Source organism: Struthio camelus, chromosome 9 (assembly GCF_040807025.1).
Source record: "Struthio camelus isolate bStrCam1 chromosome 9, bStrCam1.hap1, whole genome shotgun sequence".
In the NCBI taxonomy this organism is placed as follows: domain Eukaryota; kingdom Metazoa; phylum Chordata; class Aves; order Struthioniformes; family Struthionidae; genus Struthio; species Struthio camelus.
In genome coordinates, this window is record NC_090950.1 from 28671679 (window position 1) to 28692058 (window position 20380).

Consider the following 20380-nt stretch of genomic DNA (forward strand, 5'->3'; position numbering starts at 1 on the left):
CTGAGGTCATTTTAATAAACACTTTCTTTCTGTTAGACAAATCCTTCAGTATTCCTTTTAGGCAAGCTATTAACTCTTCTTTGGAAACAGTGTTTAAAGACTTTCCATCAGACATGAAATCAAGACAAATCACTGGCAGCAATGACTATTATATTACTTGGGTAAACAGTGGTGGCCTTGCAAAGTCACACACTGTCTCAGGGCGCAGCCGTTCCAAAGGTCTATCTGGCAAAGGTCAGGAAAGCTGCCAAGACTCAGAAGTTTGTCTAAAATCCCCAGGGATGCCTGTGGATCAGGTTACAGTGATCCAAATATTACTCTAATCAGTAAAATAAAAGCTTCTTTTCATTAATGGCTAATCATATGACTTCATTTGTCTCTAACTTCTTCCAGTTGCCTTGACAGATGAGAACACAATAACATAAATAAGAAACAACAGTCTATCAAAGAAGGTTAACATAAGGTCATGGCCTTTCTTATTGGACCTCTGCAGCTTATTCATGTGTAAAAAGATGATTTTGTAGCCCTAGACTCAGCATGCTTTACAAATCTGGACTTGTACTGGTAACTGAGTTTTAAAACTGTACCTTTGTTTGGAAAACACCACTTTTGCTTTCTATGATGTTCAGGTAGAATTGTTTTGTGTTAATATGAAATACAAAACGAGCATATCTTACATCTCCTGGTGTATCACATAAGAAGTCAGCGTCACCTCTGCTCAACAAATAAGGAGGTACGGCATGAAGAAGTTGATTTGCCTCAGTTACTTGGCAGACCAGAGACAAAAGCACGAAACAAGCCTAGCATTTCTAGCTGCCAAGCCTTTATTAAACGAATACTGCAAATTCTACAGATAGAGGCACAAGGCACTTCACACACGCACGCGCACACACGCGCGCACACACACACACACACTTCCCCTCCCTTACTCTGACCACGTTACAGCTTTCTTGAGCAAATTCACCCCCTAACGTTAACAAGATTGCTCCCAAAAATTCTGTACTCCACTGTGGATGCAGACGCTGCGCAATCAGGCTGACAGTCACATCCTAATAAATGTTAAATATTAATTTATTGTATTATTTGTAGAGCGATTAAATTCAAATCCTTTCCCATTCAAATCAGAGGGTTTTGTCATTAGGAAACATGAAGAGCGAGAGGTAAGCATGAGTTTTATGTCAAAATTCAACTACTTGCAAAAAAACTTCTGTCAGATAAGGAAACCTAAGAAGGCCTGTCCATGAACAGGGGAGATAAAATGCTGTGGAACAACAACTTAGATAATTAGTTTTGAAAGGTTAATCAATTCAGCCCTCTGGCATTTCTATACAGATACACGTGCCTTCACCTTACTACAACTTGCTTCGTGATGTTAGCACCACGCGTTGCGGAGAAGTAAGATAGTGAAGTAAGATATTAACAACATACAATTCTAAACGATATATCCTGCTATGAGAGCCCACAACTGTTTAGAGAAGATCCTTACTGTACTGAGAAAGGTTACAGAGCCTGCAGCTGTACCGTTCGATCCCCTGCCCCTATGGCTCTCTTAGCTAACACCCAAACCATGTCAGGAAGCAAATGCTTAGCTAATGCTGATTGCCATAACTTGTTTTAAGTTTATATTGCCTATTTTTTTGCTGTCGTCTTGTCTGCATTCCTGTAGCCTCGTGCCTTGCAGACACCTTTGATGCCACTGAGCCTGAGCATTCTCAACTCTTTCGTCGTCTGCTGTGAGATTAGGCCCTCGGATCTCCTAAAACTGCTCACAAAAAGAACAGCTATTATTGACAAAGTCAGCAGTGCGTTTCATCATATAGTTGGATTCATTAATTTTTATCCACTTTCCGCTCCTCAGCATTAAAGAGCTCTGAATGACTAACAACAGTTTTAAAGAAATACACAGTTATTTCTGACAACACCTTTCCTTTTTGTCAGAAGGATACTCTATTTTGTTTCTGAAAAACGATATCAAGTTTTGCACCATAAGGACCTACCAAATAAAATTCTGCACGACTTCTATGGTGGTTTTCATAATGTTATGCCTTATTTGTATCTTGGCTTATGAAAAACTGTACAGCAATTGATCATTTCAGTCACTGGTGAAATAAAACCCAACCGTGAGATGGATAACAGAAGCAGAATAATAGCACCCAGCTATTTTACACGATACTTTAGACTAAAGGTAATATAAAGGAGATTGAAGCTATAAGGAGAGAAAGAATGCAACTACCCAGAATGACTATAAGCCTTATTCCTCCAAAATGCCCGGGTAACCTCCATGATCATATTTTATCCTCATCTGCAAAAAGGCACCTCTGAGCAACACAGAAACATCGTCCAGGGGCAGCAATAAAATACCAAGTCACACGCTTACTTTTCCCACAAATAGTGGTCAAGCACTAAGTCACTTCTGCTTCAAAATCTGAGGGCTAGAAGTTGAAGGTCTCTTGTTGCAAGTCCATATAGCCATATGCTCATTGTCATTACTGACTTCATTTGAACGTTCACTTGTAATTAGCGTCGCTCCTACTATCACAGTATTTTATGACTTGAATGGCAACCAGTTTATTCCACATTTCCTTTTTTGTGTGAAGTTTTCAAGCAGTGGCTTCAAAATAGCTAACAATGTATTCTTCTGTAATTCCTGGTTAGATAATATATGGTATAAGAGTCAAATTTCGAAAGCTCTGTTTAAGTTTTTAAGGAATGTCAAAATAATAGAATTTAAAGTATATTTTAGGAATAGCAGAATTGTGCAGAAGAAACACTAATTTAACTAACTTACTAACACAACTATTCCAACAGAAATAGTACTGTCACATGCTAGATAATTTTGAATTAAGATGAGTAGGAACCTGGCTTTCAAAATCTGAAGTTTCTGAATAACTTTTAAGTCAATCTGAAAACAGTAAATATTCATCAATATACAGTCCTATGAACTCATTCACAGGTATATTACCAAATAGTCACCGAAAGAGGTAACAGAAGAATGAGGTGAAGTAGCAGGAATCTGTGAATCACACGCAGTATTTCTGGCTTCAGTTCTCCAGAGGCCAAAATGAAAGCACAGAAGACCATAATGAAAAACTTCAATCAAAATAAAATAACCATCCAGATCTTATTTACGTTGTCAAGCTGGATATCAAATGATAGCTTGCAGTGGAAAATAATTCTACAGTCTTCCAGCGAATAAAGAGTGCAGCTGAATAAATTATAAAGTTAGGATAAAGAATATAATCACATCTAAGAAAGGCATTGCTTTGTATCAAACCTTAAAAAAGTTTAAAGAGGTAAAGAACAATGGTATAATGCAATCCTGGCAGAAAGGAATTTATGAGATGCTATGCAACAGGAAAAGCCAAAGAAGATGGCTTCTTATGAGAAGATGATAATACATTTAATAAAACTGTATCTAACACCTTTCATCTTGAGAGAATCAAAAAACTTCAACTATATACTTATTACAGTAATGAAACGCAACTGAGGGTGCAAACTAGGCACACAGCCAGGACCCAGAAGGTCACAGAGCAGAGAACGTTTATTACAAGTGTAAGGAAGCGCATTCAAGAAGGAGAAGGAACCACTTTGACCTGTAATACACTATACCTTGGCTACATTTTTACACCTGATCTCATCTACACTTTGCATCTGATGATGCAAAAATGTAGTGAATAGGCTTATTTACACCTGCTCTATGTTTATCAGAGTGTCATTTAGAAATCTAATCATAATTCACTTAATTGTTCTAACATAAGCTTATGCAATGCTCTAGTTTTCACACAAAGTCAGACTTGCACCTGAGATTGTGTACAAGAACAAATATCACCCCATAACGGGACTTAGATCTCCCCTAGGAAGAAGGCAAATGGGTTTACAGAGCATGTGATTTTAAATCCCTTTTTATTCGCTTAATCTCCAGCTGTGGAATTGTGACTGAAATGCAAAAATGTATGCGCATTTTCTGATAAGAACAGTTTTGTTTTAGAGACAGATGAAATATTTGCAAATATAAATACTTTCTTCAGGCTTTTAAACAGATGACGGAAGTTTCATAATCAGAACATGGCACAACCAATCCAGGTTAAGTGATACAATTTTTCAATAAAAACCCTTTGAAGTGTTCTTAGAGTTACATCTTCATAATCCAGACATAAGAAGATCTATACTCTTGACAACTCTGAGTATATGCTCTTCAGCTGGCTCTAAATAAAAGGTAACATTTCCCTTTCCTTTCCATGATTTCCTCATAGTGGTGAGACATAGCAAAGAATTTTTACCTCCACATGATTTTCCATCTTCCTCCAGTTTCTGGCCAGTCGGGCATTTGCAGTAATAGCTGCCAATAGTATTACAGCACTGGTCGTGACAGCCACCGTTCTCAGTGGTACACTCATTCACGTCTGGTAGGAGAAAGTATTAGGCAGTCAATAAGGAGCAAGCATTGATCAGATTATCTGTTTATTTAATAACAACTATGTACAGTTCTGATCTTACAGACTGAGAAAGCTACTGATAAATACAATTAAGGATCTATTCAGGCAGCGACTGCAGAACTGACTCCCGTCTATGTTACTGTTCCCCAGAACTCAACCAAGAGACACGACTGCGCAATTTTTCCTCTTCCACTTCTCTGCAAAACAAGCTGCATTAGTGCACCCTCCCTTTCAGAGCAGGCTATACTAAACACGCTAACTTTGCACTAAAGCAGGTCAGGAACAACTATTACACTGTCAATTCTAGCAGCTCAATTGCCAATTGTGTTGCTTCTAGCAATCATGACAGAGATGAAAAACACCCGGACAATGGTAGCATCTTAAATCAATGAAGGTCCTTTCTTTCCGTAGGATGTGTGTGTGCTAATATCCACATGACTTATATACTCCTCTGTTTGAATCTGTGCTTTCCTGCATGGTTTTGGATAGGAAAAATAGATATTTACACATTATAAATGAAGAACATTACAGAACTATATAAATAAATATATAGATAAATAACTAGCCAATGGCTGAGAAAAATCCAGTGAAGACCAGCTTTTTTAATCCATGTACTTATATATTCTGCATGAGAACTTCTGAAGTCGACAGAACTCTGCAGGTCAGTACTGTTCTGTTGAATGGGATCACAGACAACAGACGGTACCAGAGTATTTCCAAACTAAAAAATCAGTCAAATGGGATAGCAAACTTAACAAAAACAGCAGGCATTTGCTGTATTGATTTCATGTATTTCAGAAATCTTGTGTAACACCTTCCGGCTTGTATTGCTCTCTCTGAAGTGTTAATATTGTCACGGAGATGCAAAATTCATTCAGTTCAGGGTAAGGAGTTACAACAATGAATCTGCATAAGAATAATGGGTTGCGGGGATCTTTCTTGATTTGTTGATAAAAGCCTTGAACTAGCTTGTTGGCGCAGTAGTGCTACTCAGCATGAGGTTCAGCGGAAAGCCAGGGCCAAGGGGACATAATGCATGCTCCAAAGCTGGCAGGAGGATGCAGGTGACAGCTCTCACATCTGCAACGCCTTTGGCACTGGTACAGATCACACAGTACATTCAGGTTAGAGAAGCAGGAGAAGGAAAGCAATGGAGAAGCAGGAGAAGGTAAGCAGTGAAAGACAAATAAAAGAATAACTAGAATCACAGTCAATAGCTTCGTCTAAGAAGCGTTCTGCGTTTCCAGCGGGGAAGCACGGCTTTTTGTAAAGTGTCTAATTAGACACTGGTCAAAAGAAAACAAAAAGCACTGTATAGAAGAATTTCACATATATACAAGAAAGATGAGAATCCTTCAGCTGCAATCCTTAGCCTTCAAAGTCTAAGATTTACCTAGGTTTGTCAGCTCACTGATGAGCTTGAGCTCAGTTTCACTAGCTTATTAATGATTCTGGCTACAAAACAAAGAGCTTAAAGAAACTGGGGCGGTGGGGAGGGGTGTTCAAGACTATTAAAAGGCTAAAAGGAAAATGTATGAAACGTCAACATTTGCCAAAGTGAAGCTGAAGCAGTGCAAACTCACTAAAATCAATTCATTTCTCTGCAGCTCTAAATTCAGTGTAATGACCCACACCATAAAACTTTCTTTGCCCTCATTATTATTGAAAAAACATGGGTAAGTTATAAAGAAAAAATCAATTATCTCACAGCTATAGGCTAAACCATATCCTAACTCTCATGAAGTCAGCAAGATTCTTCTCTTGATTTCATGGGAACACAGTTTGGACAGATAACTTTTTTTGCAGAAAATGCACTCACGCACACCCCAGAACACCAGAAGAACCATAGCAAAGACAGACTTTTCGGAAGAGACTGAGGGAGCACATGCCCAGGGACAGATTTGAGCCACTTTCCTCAAGGTACGAGAAGGCAGCACGGCACTGTTGGGTATCACACGGAAGTTCGACAAAACAGGCATGTTCCAAATGATTTATTTCCTCTGACTAGCAGACGCCCTGATATGCCTTGAGGTAATGAGCAGCAACGAGCTACGTAATAACCTTGCTCCACAGCTTCAACTTCTATACTTTTATACTTATAGTATTGAAAATTACTTTATTCTTTCTAGACTATGTTTAACATATACTATACTACTTGACCTCCTAGCATAACATATTGACTGCATGATGTGATCTGCGATACTCAGACCAATTTATTAACATCCGTCTCTGTACTTTGAACCAAAAGATTAAAAGAAAGTGTTTCTAGCTGAGAAGCTAATCATTATGCTCTTGATTTCACTAGCGTAAAATATATTTGGAATTCTGCAGTGCTATTGCATATCAATGTATAGAATATTTTTGCTTTTGATTGCAGTGTGTTTATATTAGCAATCAGAAATCTGTTTATTTCCTGTTCCGCATAAAAAGCTGTGGTCCCCACATGTGGCATGCCACGATAAAAGTATCTGTGCTACGTGACCCATAGCCACTTTTCCCATCTCTCTCTCTTACTTCTTACGCTGCGTCCAGGATTTCCTCATCTCTGCCTTAACGCACGCTTTCATGCCGTGCTTGCTGCTTCCCCTTACACCAGAAATCCACTGCTTATTCTACTATATGCAGAAAACTTGACTTTTCGTTCACACGCCTCATTAAAACAAATATTTCATTTAAAACTGATCATCAGGACTCAGCAACTAAATGATAACTAGCTTCACGTAAGAAAACAAAATAAGCTTTTTGATATAGCCTTATCCCTATCACACAGCATTTGAAGACATACACTCATGAGGTATAAACTGTAATAGTTCTAACTTGAGGGTCAGGAAAATTTACTCCCTAAGCACCTGCCTCCTTAATTGTACTATGAGTCCCTGTAGAAAGGTTTCTCCATTGTCTGCACCATGCCCGTTTGTTTTCTAAATTCAGTAATAAAGGTCAGAAGTTACCTCAGTCAAAGGAGCACAAAAATAAATGATCTGAATATGAACCAAAAATGAGTTTGTTTGACATTTGTAAAAACACAATCCATATAGCACTTATAACCTGCAAGCACCTGTTCTATATTCTTAAAGCACACAAAGTATTGAGAATTTTAAAATCTGATTACAGATTTGACACTGTAATTAAAAAAAAAACACACAAACCAAGAAAAACAATTCTGCTAAATGACAAATTTCAGCTTGCTTTCCATATTCATTGTCATTCAAGGTTGCAAATAAATTTGTCTCTTGGATAGCAAGAAAAATGACAGAAAATTTCTGACATGTTACAAGTCTGCCAGCTTAGGCCTGACAAAAGTTCAATGTTATCAAGACCATCAATCCATCTGTAATGACATACTGTAGGCGCTTCAAAAATAAATGTGATTTTTGCTACTGCAGTATTTCACATTTATTTATAGAGCCAATGTTGCAGCACAGAAACATTATCCATAGGACATGCTCCACGAGAGCTTTCAATCCTGCCATACCAAGTCTTAAAAAAGACTCTTTCAGTAGACGAAAAACCCTTCTTCATCAATGATAGTTTCCAGATTAACGTTATACATGATCTGTCTATTATACAAGTGGAAGAAAACAGTATATTTAAAATCCACTAGTACTCAAAAGCGTGGATTGTAGACACGTGCCTACATGTCCTACTTTCCCTACACGCATGGTCTTACAGGGCAGCACCACACACAACAAAGGTATTCATTTATCTAAAAATCTCATCAAATGCTTTATACCTTCAGAGAAGGAGAAGATGTCTCATTTCATTATATGAAACACCTTTGCTCAATTAAATATGCCCAGGAGCTATACGATAAATAGAGAAGGACTGATTCCATTCCCCTTTCTTCTGCATTCTTGTTTAATGCTACTCACACCTTGTTTGAAAATATCACGTAGCAGAGCAAGTTAGTGAACACCCCAGGCTTCAGTAAAAAAGAATGTTTCATTGAGATTTTATGTAAAACTAAGTGATTTCAGATTTCCTGCAAGTGAAAATTTTTTATAAAAGCAGACACTGGACAAAATGTCTTTCACTGATGATTCCAATTTTAAATCTAACAGAAGTGACCTGCATTATTACTAACTCTCAAATCTAGCAAGCAGATTAGGACAAATTAAAAAAAAGTCAGTCTTCCACTAAGAAGCAGCAATATGTTAGGCTGCAAGTCTCCTCTCCACACCTCTAAGCTCAGCAACTGGGGAGGGCTGCAGTCGTGCAGCTCCTCTGCACAGAGCTGAGTGCAGCATCCCTAAAAAGCAGCACGAGACGCAGTCTGCCCTGCAGTCTGTGTTTATATCTATGGCACATGGCAGCTACCCTACTGCCTTCAGTTTACGGTATCTTTTAAGTATGACATGTTACTAGTATAACGAGTTCATGCAATATAAAACAGTATAAATTAATATGAACATTAACATAAATTAATACAAATAGACATTCATATCTCAGATAACAAAGAGAATCTCATAACTGCAGGCCGCTGTTTAAAACATTTTTTCCAGGGTTGCTATGTTTATGAGCCACACATGAGCAATAACTTTATTTATTTATTTTTAAGCCAGCCACATGGCTAAACCTGCCATCTCAGTGACCACCCCTTTGGGGCTAACCTGTGCTCTGAACCATAAGAAGCTGACTTCAGTGCATGTCATAGCTTATGGGATTTGCAATAAATCACTAAAGTGGAACAAAATCTGTAAAAATCATTCACATTCTTATTGCAATACCACATGAACAAAGCTCACTACCATGGAAATGGAAGGTTATCCTGATTAGCTTAAAAGTATTAGTCTAGCACACAGTACTAGCGTCATTTTAATGGCAACTTAGATATGTAAATTCCTAACTCTGCAAACATAACTCAAATGCTTTCAGCTGCAAAACCCTATACTCATGATGCTTTGAATCAGACTCTAAGTATGATTTGCAATGGGCAACTTAAATCTACCTATATGTCTACCTCAAACAATATACACGAGTACCTGGTACGTATACAAAGGGGTATGTATGTGTTACATTTTGCATTTACATGGAGGTGTTACAGGCAAGTACCTGCAAACCGTAACATACCCTTGCCCGCTTCACCTTCACTCTGCCCAGTAATCAGAGCCTTTTAATACTACAGAAAATTACAGAATTTTAAATTATTAAAAATCTATACAGAGCTGTCTTCTGGCACCTGGGAGAACTCAGTGAATGAGCTGCAAACTGGAAACACCTCCAAAACATCTGCCAGATACGCAATATTTGAAGAATCTGCAGTGGTGAGGGACAGCACGTTTTTTAATTCAGAACCGCAGGGGATATCTCTGCCAGCAGAGCCATAATTATCACAAGATCAATTCACCCAAGCAGGGGGTCATAACAGTGCTACCTTGGGCCAAACCTTTTAAAGCAGTGGTCAGTAGCAGGTACACAGGGAAAAGCGTAAACCAGGCCAGCCCACAGACACGACCAGGATATTGTTCCTACGCCCAGCACGCCGTGGCTCAATCACCTCTTAAGGCACAAACACCGTCTTTAAAATATCAGCTCTTGATGGGCCAATTCCATGAATTTGTCTGTTTGCTCTTGCCTCTGTATAAACTTTTAGCATCCAGAACACGCAGTGACAATGAGTTCGCAAATAATGTAAACAGAGATTTTAGAACTGGACTTTCATATTCCCATTTATAGATCTAAATGATTTGATCTACTTTTTATCCACTGAATAGGTAGCCCCTTAACTTGCTTAAGGCTTTAGGCACTGTTTTTCAGAACTATGGCCCAGATGGTCTAGAACAAAAACCATATGTCTGAATAAAACTTGAAACTTGAGAAAGTTGATTTGAACTTTGTGCCATACCAGTGATTTGCCTATAATGTAGCTGATGCCAATACCTATGCATATATATCATAGTAACGTTATACAAAACTAGTTGACCTATAGACAGGCTGATGAACACAGTGCCCACACCCCAGATAATACGTCTGCCTTTTTTTCCTCCTCGTTTTGTGCAAGAGCCATATAACAGTCTTCTTTTAACAGTAATTGTCTCTAAACGTAAATTACATCCATCACTTCCAGCGCTAACCATAAATTATCCGTCTGAATAGAAAACAAAACTGCTCATTCTGATAGTCAAGCACAGTCCTACATGTGTATTGATTAAGCACTCTTAATGCTTTATTAGGTTTTCTTCTCCACAAAGTCAATAACCGGATGAATATTTCTTCTTGTGCTGTTACGAAGTACCATAAATCTGAGCTGCTGAGCTGTTATTAACAAGCACCTGATGAACGGAGCAGACGTGTCTGAGAGTCTGGCACAGATTCGTCCTGAGTGAACTCTCAGAAAACACCCATCACAGCCATTGTCTCTCCCGGCAGCTGTAGTATCTGTGCTTTCCCAAATTAGTCCTTTTTCTTTCCAAATTACTACTGCATGTACTTCTCTTAACCCACACATCACATTTACATACGCAGAGCACATCCGTCATCAAATCGTACGAATGCACGTAGGGCACACCTTCCCCTTGCAATCTGAATCTCTAAAACGGACAGCCGTCTTCTGATACGGAGCATTAACAAATCTGGTGTTGTGAAACCTAGATGCAAAATCAAAATCAAACAAAAGCCCTAGTTATAAAACTTATTTCACCAGTTTTCATTTTCCCTCATTAAAATCATAGGCTGCAGATAAGGATTCACCAGGTTCATCAATGCACTGGCACACACCAAGAACAACTCCTTTAAAGTCAGAATAAAAACACTGTAGAGGGAAGAACCTGGCTCAAAATTTAAATAAATTAAACAAGAAGCTCTTAAAAAACAAGACGCTGGCAAAAATTATGTTAGACTTGAGCTGTGGTTCATCTTGAGAAGTATCAGAAAACGTTTGGTACCACATTGTCGGTACAGAGACGATCCGTACTATCACAAGCTCTCCTCCTGCTCTCTAGTAACTGAAGACTAGGATAAATTCTGAAACACAGTGTTTAACAGTCCTTTCCAAATCTGTATGACTGATTACGGCAGTCCTGCACAACCATACACACAGCTGCTCTCTCTTTTTTTTTGTTTTTCTTTTTTTTTGTTCGTGAGCTTCACTCACGTTTTGCAACAATGACTTCCAAAACCAAACAGTTATGTGAAAAGATATCAGCTTTGATTTGGTTTTTTTATCCCTCTAAAATACTCTATAGAGCAAGAGCAACTACTTCCTAAGTGTTAAATACAAGACCTAAATCATGTACAAAGTTTTCTTTCCTACACTGATAGGAGTAAGTGAAATGAGAGGAAATATATCACATTACAATAAAATCCTACAATAGTACTCATTTTAAAAATACATTTTCACAGGCAAGGTGTGAATAACGCAACTGAATGTCCCAGAACATCTGAATAAAGCAACAACAGACTAACAGACGCTAATTGGCTATGATTGGAGATGACTGTGGAGTATGGCTAGAACTATGATTACAAACAGAGCTGATGCCTCCAGCCCAAACCTCAAGTACCGTTGCTGCAATTAAAGATATTTTATCAAATTAGACAAGTGTTTGCCTTTGCCTGCGATGATGGTTACGATCAAAACATAAAAGAAAGTATAATTTGCTATAATGTATCTTTCCTTACAACAGAGCTCTGCTGAGATGGATTTCTTTCTTCTTAGATTTCCTGTGCCACACAAGGGAGCCTTTTTAGGAAGGATTCAGGACTCAGCAGCGACACCCTTAAACGCCTGTGCTTTTGTCTAAAAACACATTTGCCCTAAAAATGCACTCTCTTTGAGGTATATCTAACTTCCATTACCAATGAACGGTGGTTATACCCACACAAACAGGAGAAAGGACTCCCAACTTTGTCCAAAAGTTTGGTTTCACTGTTTAAGTTCTCACATATCTTCAGGGCTGAATACCAGCTCAGAGATGCACAGCACTGGCATCAAAAGAGCACGGCAAGAAAGCAAAGGCGGCAGCTCTTGCATTCTGCACAACCTGTATTTTTCAGAGATTTAAGATGTCACCTCCTGCGAGGAACACTGCAATAGTCCAACACAGAAATAACAAAAGGAGGGATAAAGATAGCACTGTACATGCTGCTGCTTTTCAGACTCACTAGGATAAAAAGCAAATGAATGATTTCAGACAGAAATAAATATGCTTGCTCCCAGGTAAAACTCCATAATGACAGGTGAGATTCGACCAATTCGACAATGGCATACTTTGGTATCGGTGTGCAGCGCTTATGGTTCAGTGAGGTTTCAAAGGTCTATGGTACCGTTACTTAAAATCTACCTGCAGCACCAAGCATATGAGTCCAGGCAGCCCGACAAGTAGGAGCTGTACGAGTTTCACACAGCAGGGTACAGAAACAGTGAGCTGGACCCTGCAAGAAGAACAGTTTATGGGGAAACTGGCTCCTAAACCTTTACGTAAAGGAAAAACAAATCTTGGTTTTAGCTTCTAGTTCCAAAGGAGGTGACAAAGAAAAATACTAAAATAGGTGTATAATAAAGTAGGTGTTCATTCTAGCTTTTTCTGAGCACAGAATAAAGGGAGAGAAAGAGGCAAGGAACTGAGCAATCTATGTGAATTGCTCCTTTTCTCCAACCCTGTAAAATAAATGTCTGAAAACCAGGAATGTCTTCACTCTGCAGCAACGCTATGGAAAAGGAAAAATCAAGGACACCACAGCAGATTTTAGTACTTTCATTCATGTTGGGGCAGATCCTTATGCACGTCAACACTGTCATGTCAACACTGTGACAATTCATTTTAGCTGAAATCTGTCCTACAGCTTAGCTTTACTCAGAAAGTCCATAAGCAGATATCCACGTGCAGAACTGTTTATATCTTCAAGTGAGAGTCGAGCCCAGAGTGCTTAAGGGCATAAACTACTCATCCCTTTACAGGGGAGAGGGGGAAAGAAAGAACAGGAAAAGTCAAAAGTCTAAGATATTTCCAACCCCACTGCTGATCCCACATGCAAGCACTCTTAACCTTTTAAAAGTTTAAAGTTTGCAGGAGTAAGTTGATTTATCATAAGTCACCAATCCTGCTGCCTTTGCACTCACGCAGAATACAAGCATTCACAAAATTTATTGATACTGCTTTGTTTGGGACAGTAAGCTCTGCCTCCTTGGTAATGAGAAACATTGGTCAGGAACATCCTAAACATTCAGGCAGATCCACATGGTTTCTGACGGCTAGTCGCATCTACGTCAGCTGCCTGCCCAGGCCTTTCAAGAAAATGTTTTTGGAACCGCTTGTTTCCTTTACCAAATGAAGAAAAACCCGCAAGCCAGAATCGTAGGTGCGAAACCATCAGTGCTGCTGTAGGAGGAAACCTGTCAGATGACAACATTTAAAATCACGTCACCTGCTTGCAGTCTCCATTACAGGACCAAAGCCATGGTTCCAGAAATTGCTGCTTAACATACAAACAGGCTGATTATCACAATAGTATACCGAGAGCAAGCTAATATATAAAGGAGTTTAAATTTCAGGTCACCTCTATTGCAGTAAGCCAGTACTTTATAAACTACTCTTTTTCATAATATAATTAACCCCAGGACTAAGCATGTGAGCAAATTAGTTCATTTTTCACATGAATAATGAAAACTTTTCTTTCAAGCCATTAGGTACTGAAATGAATGTAAAAGATTTCTTAGCAGGAAAAGGATGATATGTGCCCAGCTTCTGGTTTAGGATCGGAATTAATTATTGGGCTTTAAATGGAAACTCCCATTTTCTTCTATTTTCTTTCTTAATAGTTGTCCTTGCCTGTCAATGTCAATCACTAATGTTTCCTGGTAGGACAGGCTCTACCCATCATTAGATCTAGCACAGGATGCTATGAGATTAATGTGAATAGAAGAAACAGCAATGAATGGAAAGCTTCTGCCACTGACTTAAAGGATTTAAATATTTCTTTCTTCCTGTGCCCTCCTGAATATTCTCTCTTCTTTTGTTTTTCAGTTTTAGAATATTTTCCCATCAGTTATGCGGGCAGAAGTACTCACTGCCCTGATAAAAATGCTCTGCTAATAACTGAAGTTGCAAAGTCACTCTCACTTTCTACTACAGAAATTAACTTTTCTGTAATCATTCCCTGCATGGCTGAAACGCTCATACAATCAGGTCACTCATTTACACCGAACATAAATGAGAATTCTTTATTTGGTTTACAAAGACATGTTCCATTACCATTTACCTGCACGCTGTCACAGCGTCTTCTAGTAAGTGATCTTGTGTGTCAAGGGCAAAGGAACCCATGGAAAAAAAAAAAAAGATTAAATCTTCATCAGTTTAATTTGTAAAGAAACCCAAGGGAGGTCATTATTCCCAAAGACTTCATTGCCTAATTTGTCTTCTGAATTCTTCTAACTTATTTGACACCAATGGGTGCTTGTTAACTCATACTTATTGCTACTGCAGGGCAGATTTTCTATAGAGTTCCCCGAGCAATAGAGTGCGTGCACAAAGAGTACAATTGTTCAGCGGAGAGGACATAGGAGAAAGGGAACTGCTGGGTGCTTCAGAAATGCAGCTATTTCACTTAGCGCTAAATGGGAGCTAGGCATTTCAGAAAAATCTGGATCTTTCTCACTAGAAATGATAGTCAGGCAAACATCCCTTAAGGAGAAGGGAACTCCCACTACCGAACTCAAGAGGGACACTGAAACTTGTATGCAGAGTTATATCAAGCTTGCAAAGGAGAAAGATGTACAAGCCACTAACTTACATGTAGTTTTAGCTGGGACAAGCTAGAAGCAAAAGACCCAAGAAATCAGACCTTCCTCTTCCATTTAAACTAAGAGTGACTAACAAAGCACAGCTCCGATCTCTTAGGTGCTTTGCTAGGAGGACAGTACAATTTTCAAAGGACAGAGGTTTCCTTTAAAACAAATCAATCTTGCTCCGTGCGATTGTCTAGTCAGACACTCTACAAAAGGAACAACTTGGCTGAAAGTTACCTTAGCCTGGCACCAGCATTTGAACCTGGGACCTTCGCTACTTTTGCGAGCACAGATGTTCACCATGTGTAGCAGTGGTCGTTAACAGCAGCTTTAGTTTTACAGCCCGGGAGTTCTGGTTATAAAAACATGTGATCTCAAGGTTTTTAACTGTCGGATGTCAAAGGTGATCACACACAGAAATCAGAGAACCGAAACTGTAAAACCTGCATTACTAAAACTGATTCATACCAGAGCCAGAAAGAGCCAATTTTATGTAATACAAACTTTACATGCTGGTTTCCAATACAAACCAAATTTGCCTTTTAAATCTATCTAGATGTCAGCATCTGGTTTTGATGCACAGCCATACCAATTTTTTCAGTGGGTATAACTGAAGAGAGATTCGTACTTCTGTTTTCAGCAAAGCATCCGTGAGACGGTGTAAATCATTTAAAATTACTGCATCAATTAGTCTTTTCACATGTCATTATTTTACACTTTGAGATACCCATTCCTCCACCTCTCTCCCTGCAAATGGTAGATAGATCTTTTACGTTCCTCGCTATTAACAAAGGCTATACTGTTGTAAAATCTTAAGTAACAACACGCTTCTATAAAATTCTTGGTTTCAGGACACCCAACTATATTTTGTGAACAATAATATGGTCAAAGTATTACATTTAAAATGCTCTTAAATATTAAGCAGAATAATGAATAGAAATAAATGTAATTTTCTTAAGATATATTGTCAATGTTTAATAAATTAAAAGCAGACAAAGGGCAAAAATTATTAGCAAATGAATATTGCAAACACGGGCAAAAAACCCCTTCAAACACAGGCAAACAGGTATTGTGTGGAAATAAAGATATATCCATGTTGCCTTTGTGTATGAAACACGTAACTTCAGGCAAAGACAAGTATTCCACAGGCCCACATATTATTTGCAGTCCTAGTGCTGTTTTCAGAAGAGCAAGTGAGAAAATAAATCAATAAATATGTTTACCTTGATCTTTAGCTCACTCTATATAGACCACTCAGAGCTTCTAATTTAACTAAACCACTTCAAACCAAATGCTGCAGGCTCTTCAGCACATGGAAAACCGGTTGTATAGTGCACCTCAGAAAAATCCAAGGCAGAATAGTCTGGCCTGAACTTACCTTAGATGGGATTGAGCGCTATTTAAATCAAAGACCTTTCTTTCTGTGTGCGCGAGTCCCCCACCAAGTGTAAGCATGTAAGCCAGAGAGCAGTGGTGATGGGGCATAGGTCTATACCAGTTCACAGCTCAAGTTCCAACACTTGGAATTCCACCCTTCGCTTCCAATCAAAAAATAAATTCCTCACATTCAGACAAGTCTAATTACTTTTTTGCATGGAAGAGACAGCCAAATTCATTCTGACTCACAAAAGGAAAGTGTGATTTATGAGCAAAGTACAGCAATGTAATGTTATGGATGGTTCTGAAAACGTAGCTAGAAACATACGTCGCTTCTAACATCTTAGCTGTTGCCAACAGTTACCACCTAATGCTGTCTGAGCTATCACAGTGATTTCATGTTCAAAGTAAAGGAAAGACTCTGGTATCTGAGACACCACGTTGTGGTTACTGATAGCAACAGTGAATTTTTAACAAAAGCAGCAGAACCTTCACAGAGAAGGCAGCAATCACGTTTCCATCACGCGGGATGAATTCACCACATACGTGTCCTTGAGTTATTTGAAGAAACACTGCGTCAGAGTCCTCAAAGTTGGCTGTAGAGCTAGGAAGCAGTGTAGAAAGTTTGACAGGAGTCAGGCAAGCTGGATATTTAAGTTGCTCATTTCACTTTTCTGTGCATACCATACCACTTCTTTGCCCCTCCTAGAAACCTGAAATGTTTAATTCTATTAAATACATACACCTCTTCTCCAGGGTGCTCCATCTTACACAACATGAGCATTAATGAACAGTGAAAAGAGTTGACAGCAATTGGATATTCTTACTGGATAAAAGTATATTCGTACTGGATAAAAGGTGTGAACAGTGACTAATGTAAGTAACGTAAAACCTGATTACTACACCACTAAAGCAACAGATCACAGGCTGAAAGACAGAAGAGAAGGAAATTAAAATTTTAACTTCATGGTTAATTTTCTATGCAGCGTAAGGCTAAAAAGGATTACCTGGGAGTTTTAGATAACCCAAGGTTATTGATAGAAATTGTGTTAGTAACTGATATTTTTTGCCTGATACCTAACCGTGGTGCTACATAGCGCTATTCAGTATACTTTGCCACTGGATATTATTGGGGGTTTTGGTGAAATATGCTGTAGCAATGACTCCCAAGGAGTGCTGCGGACTGCACTGGCAAAGTGTGGCATGGCCCAAGCGGAGAACAGGGGCTCCAAGCCCAGCAGATCTCTGCTTGGCCTGTGCTGGCCCTGGGCAGAATTTAGGATCAGGCATGAAGTTTCGCTTTATTTTTATTTTTTTAAGAAAGTGTTGTTCTGTGGCATAGCTCATAGAAGGTAGATTTTCAGCCCTGTGACATGGGGAACCTAGAGCCTCATGTGAGTATGCACACCAAAGGAGCGATGCCCCATTCATGTTCCCTACAAATCCTCTGTCACACTCCCAAGAGAAAGATTTGGTGTGCTGTTGGCTGTCTCTCCTCTAGTTTGGGACACCAGGAAACCACTCAGTAGGTTAATCCACTGGTTTACAGCCCTTTGTGTTTCCAGCTGTGTAAATAACCTGAATTAAAAAAGGGAATTTGGATCATTATCTTTCAGTTCTGTCCTCCTCCCTAAAAACTGTTGTGTAGACTCCCTGCCGGTACATGAGTGATATTCCAGCAACCTTTTGTAGAGCTCAACAATCCTATCTATGTACTACTTGGAAGAGCTTTGCGATGCTTGTGGATAAAAGATGCAGCAGAGGTTGTTTTGGTTCTTCTGGAACACATGATCCAAAAGTATGCAGTAGGAAAATTAGTAAAAATAAATGTTAATAAACAAATTTATCACAGGAGATACGAAAAACCTTTAATGAATGCTTAGGTATTGTCAAAAAAAAAATTTCATACTTCAAACAAAGAAGAAAAGAAAAAGAAAGTACAATCTGTACATAAATGTTGCACTGAGATTGGTCCTCAAAAGGGCAAACCAGAAGGGTAGACCCAGCAGGAAGAGTAAAAGCAGAGGCTCTGTTTCTTCATAGTCCTTGTAGACTCGCAGAGCTCCCCAAGTAAGAGCGGGAGAGTGATTATACCGGAAAAGGAACAACTCAAGGAAATACTTCTCTCCAAGACAATCCTTCCTACCTTTTTGTTCATTTGCCTTTACAGCAGGTGTCGAGTTTGGCCCCCTGCACAGTGGATGACTGATGGTATACAGCAATGAGGTATGCCATTCCCTTTTGGATATGAACAACTCCACACACTTCTGAAACTAAAAATTTAAAACATAGCTCCTTTACCTCCACCTTTTTTCCCTCCATTTTCTGACAATCCTGTTGTGCATTGTCAGAGCAGAGACTAAGAGGCATGGGAGGAAATCAGCTGTTTTGGGGAAAGATCAACACTTCTTGTGAGGCCAAGATTTAACTTTTTGAACTCCTAAATGTGTGACCTGAACAGGTAATATTTATCTGTAAAACAGGTCTGGTACTTAACTCACAATAATCTTTCAGTATCTTCACGTTAAAGTGCTTAATTCTATCTTTCCATCCCATGCAAATTACCCAACTCTTGAATCCATACACTTCTGATTAAATTACAAACTGGCTAAATACAGCATTTGAAGGGAAAAACCCACAAAACTAAAGTATAACTGGGAGGGGGGAATTACAAATTCTACCAAGGTCATTAGTGTACAGAATGCAAATTGTCTCCCATTTGTCAAAGACCCCGGGGAAGTCTAGAGATAATTGAAATGATAGATGAACAGAGGACACTAACTGCTAATGGTCTGTATATCAATGAATCAGTGTCATATTTATGAAGGGCTTTGGGAAATTATTTTAAATACTTCATCTATGGCTGAAGTTTAGCCTGCTTTTAACGCTGCAAAATTAAGTTCAGTTTATAGTTCCACAAGTACAAACCTGTGGTAATTTAGGGTCAGTAGCAAGGTACGGAAAAACTGCATATATGCTTGTGCCAGAAATAACCAAAGCAGCCCATAGTTAGCTTTCTCAATTACCATGGCTTATGGTGTGACTGGGAGCGATATTCATTTCAGAGCTGATCAGAATATAGGATCAGGCCTCACCGTCATAAAGCTAGCACTTAAACCCATTTATTTTCCTGCGCATCTTGATTCTTTCAGAATCTGAACAAACTGCAAAGACAGAGATTGTATCACCGATTCTCCTAGTTGCTTGTTTTCCTAGTATTTTTAATTAGAAACTGCTTAGGGCAGGGACTATTTGAGAGGTATTTATATGGCACTGGCCAAACAGGAACGGAAAGGAAGAATTGAAATGTTCCGTTCTGAACTGAAAAGTTAAGTCATATCTTGGAGGTAACTTTCCTGCGGTGGCACAGAATGCTGTATTTCTGTTTCAAAGGAGGAAACACTGTAAAAAGGTAAATGATTCTACTTAGTCCTCTTCTGCTTGCATAGAGGCAGTGGTGTTACATGTTGCCTAACTACTAAGAAATGACAGCAAAAAAATGAGCAAGTAAAAGGGAAGTTTCAAACTTTACCCTGACTCAACCAAAAGGAAAGACATCTTACTGCAAACAGTTTTGAGGGTTCAGGTTTCTTCTTTTGGTTCTCTGGGTTTTTTTTTTTTTCCTGCTTTTCTTCCTGCACAACGGGAAGATTCCTGATGAAGGCAAACAGCAGGATACCTGCAGACTTTCTGTCGAAAAGGTTCTTCTAGCAAAAAGAAATAAACTATTACATCTACTTTAAGTGACAGATAGCACTATGCTGAAACAAGTAGCCTTACCACAAAATTACCTGAATGAAACACCTTTTCATTCGCTACCTCACTGAAGGAAATCACATAGGAA

The 20380-nt window shown here is 38.9% G+C and overlaps 1 protein-coding gene across 8 annotated transcripts in view; it reads right to left on the minus strand.

Moving 5' to 3' along the window:
* LOC104140056 (multiple epidermal growth factor-like domains protein 6) overlaps positions 1–20380 on the minus strand; it is a 214318-nt gene that overhangs the window by 90948 nt on the left and 102990 nt on the right. For 7 of the 8 annotated variants that reach the window (XR_011142750.1, XR_011142751.1, XM_068953773.1 and 4 more), the window contains exon 5: positions 4281–4403. The exons of the other annotated variant lie outside the window; for it this stretch is intronic. Coding sequence is in view for 5 of the 7 variants with exons in the window: in XM_068953773.1 (XP_068809874.1) it covers positions 4281–4403 (123 nt within the window). In the remaining 2 variants the exon portion in view is untranslated. The remainder of the gene's footprint in view (positions 1–4280; positions 4404–20380) is intronic. 8 annotated transcript variants of the gene reach the window in all.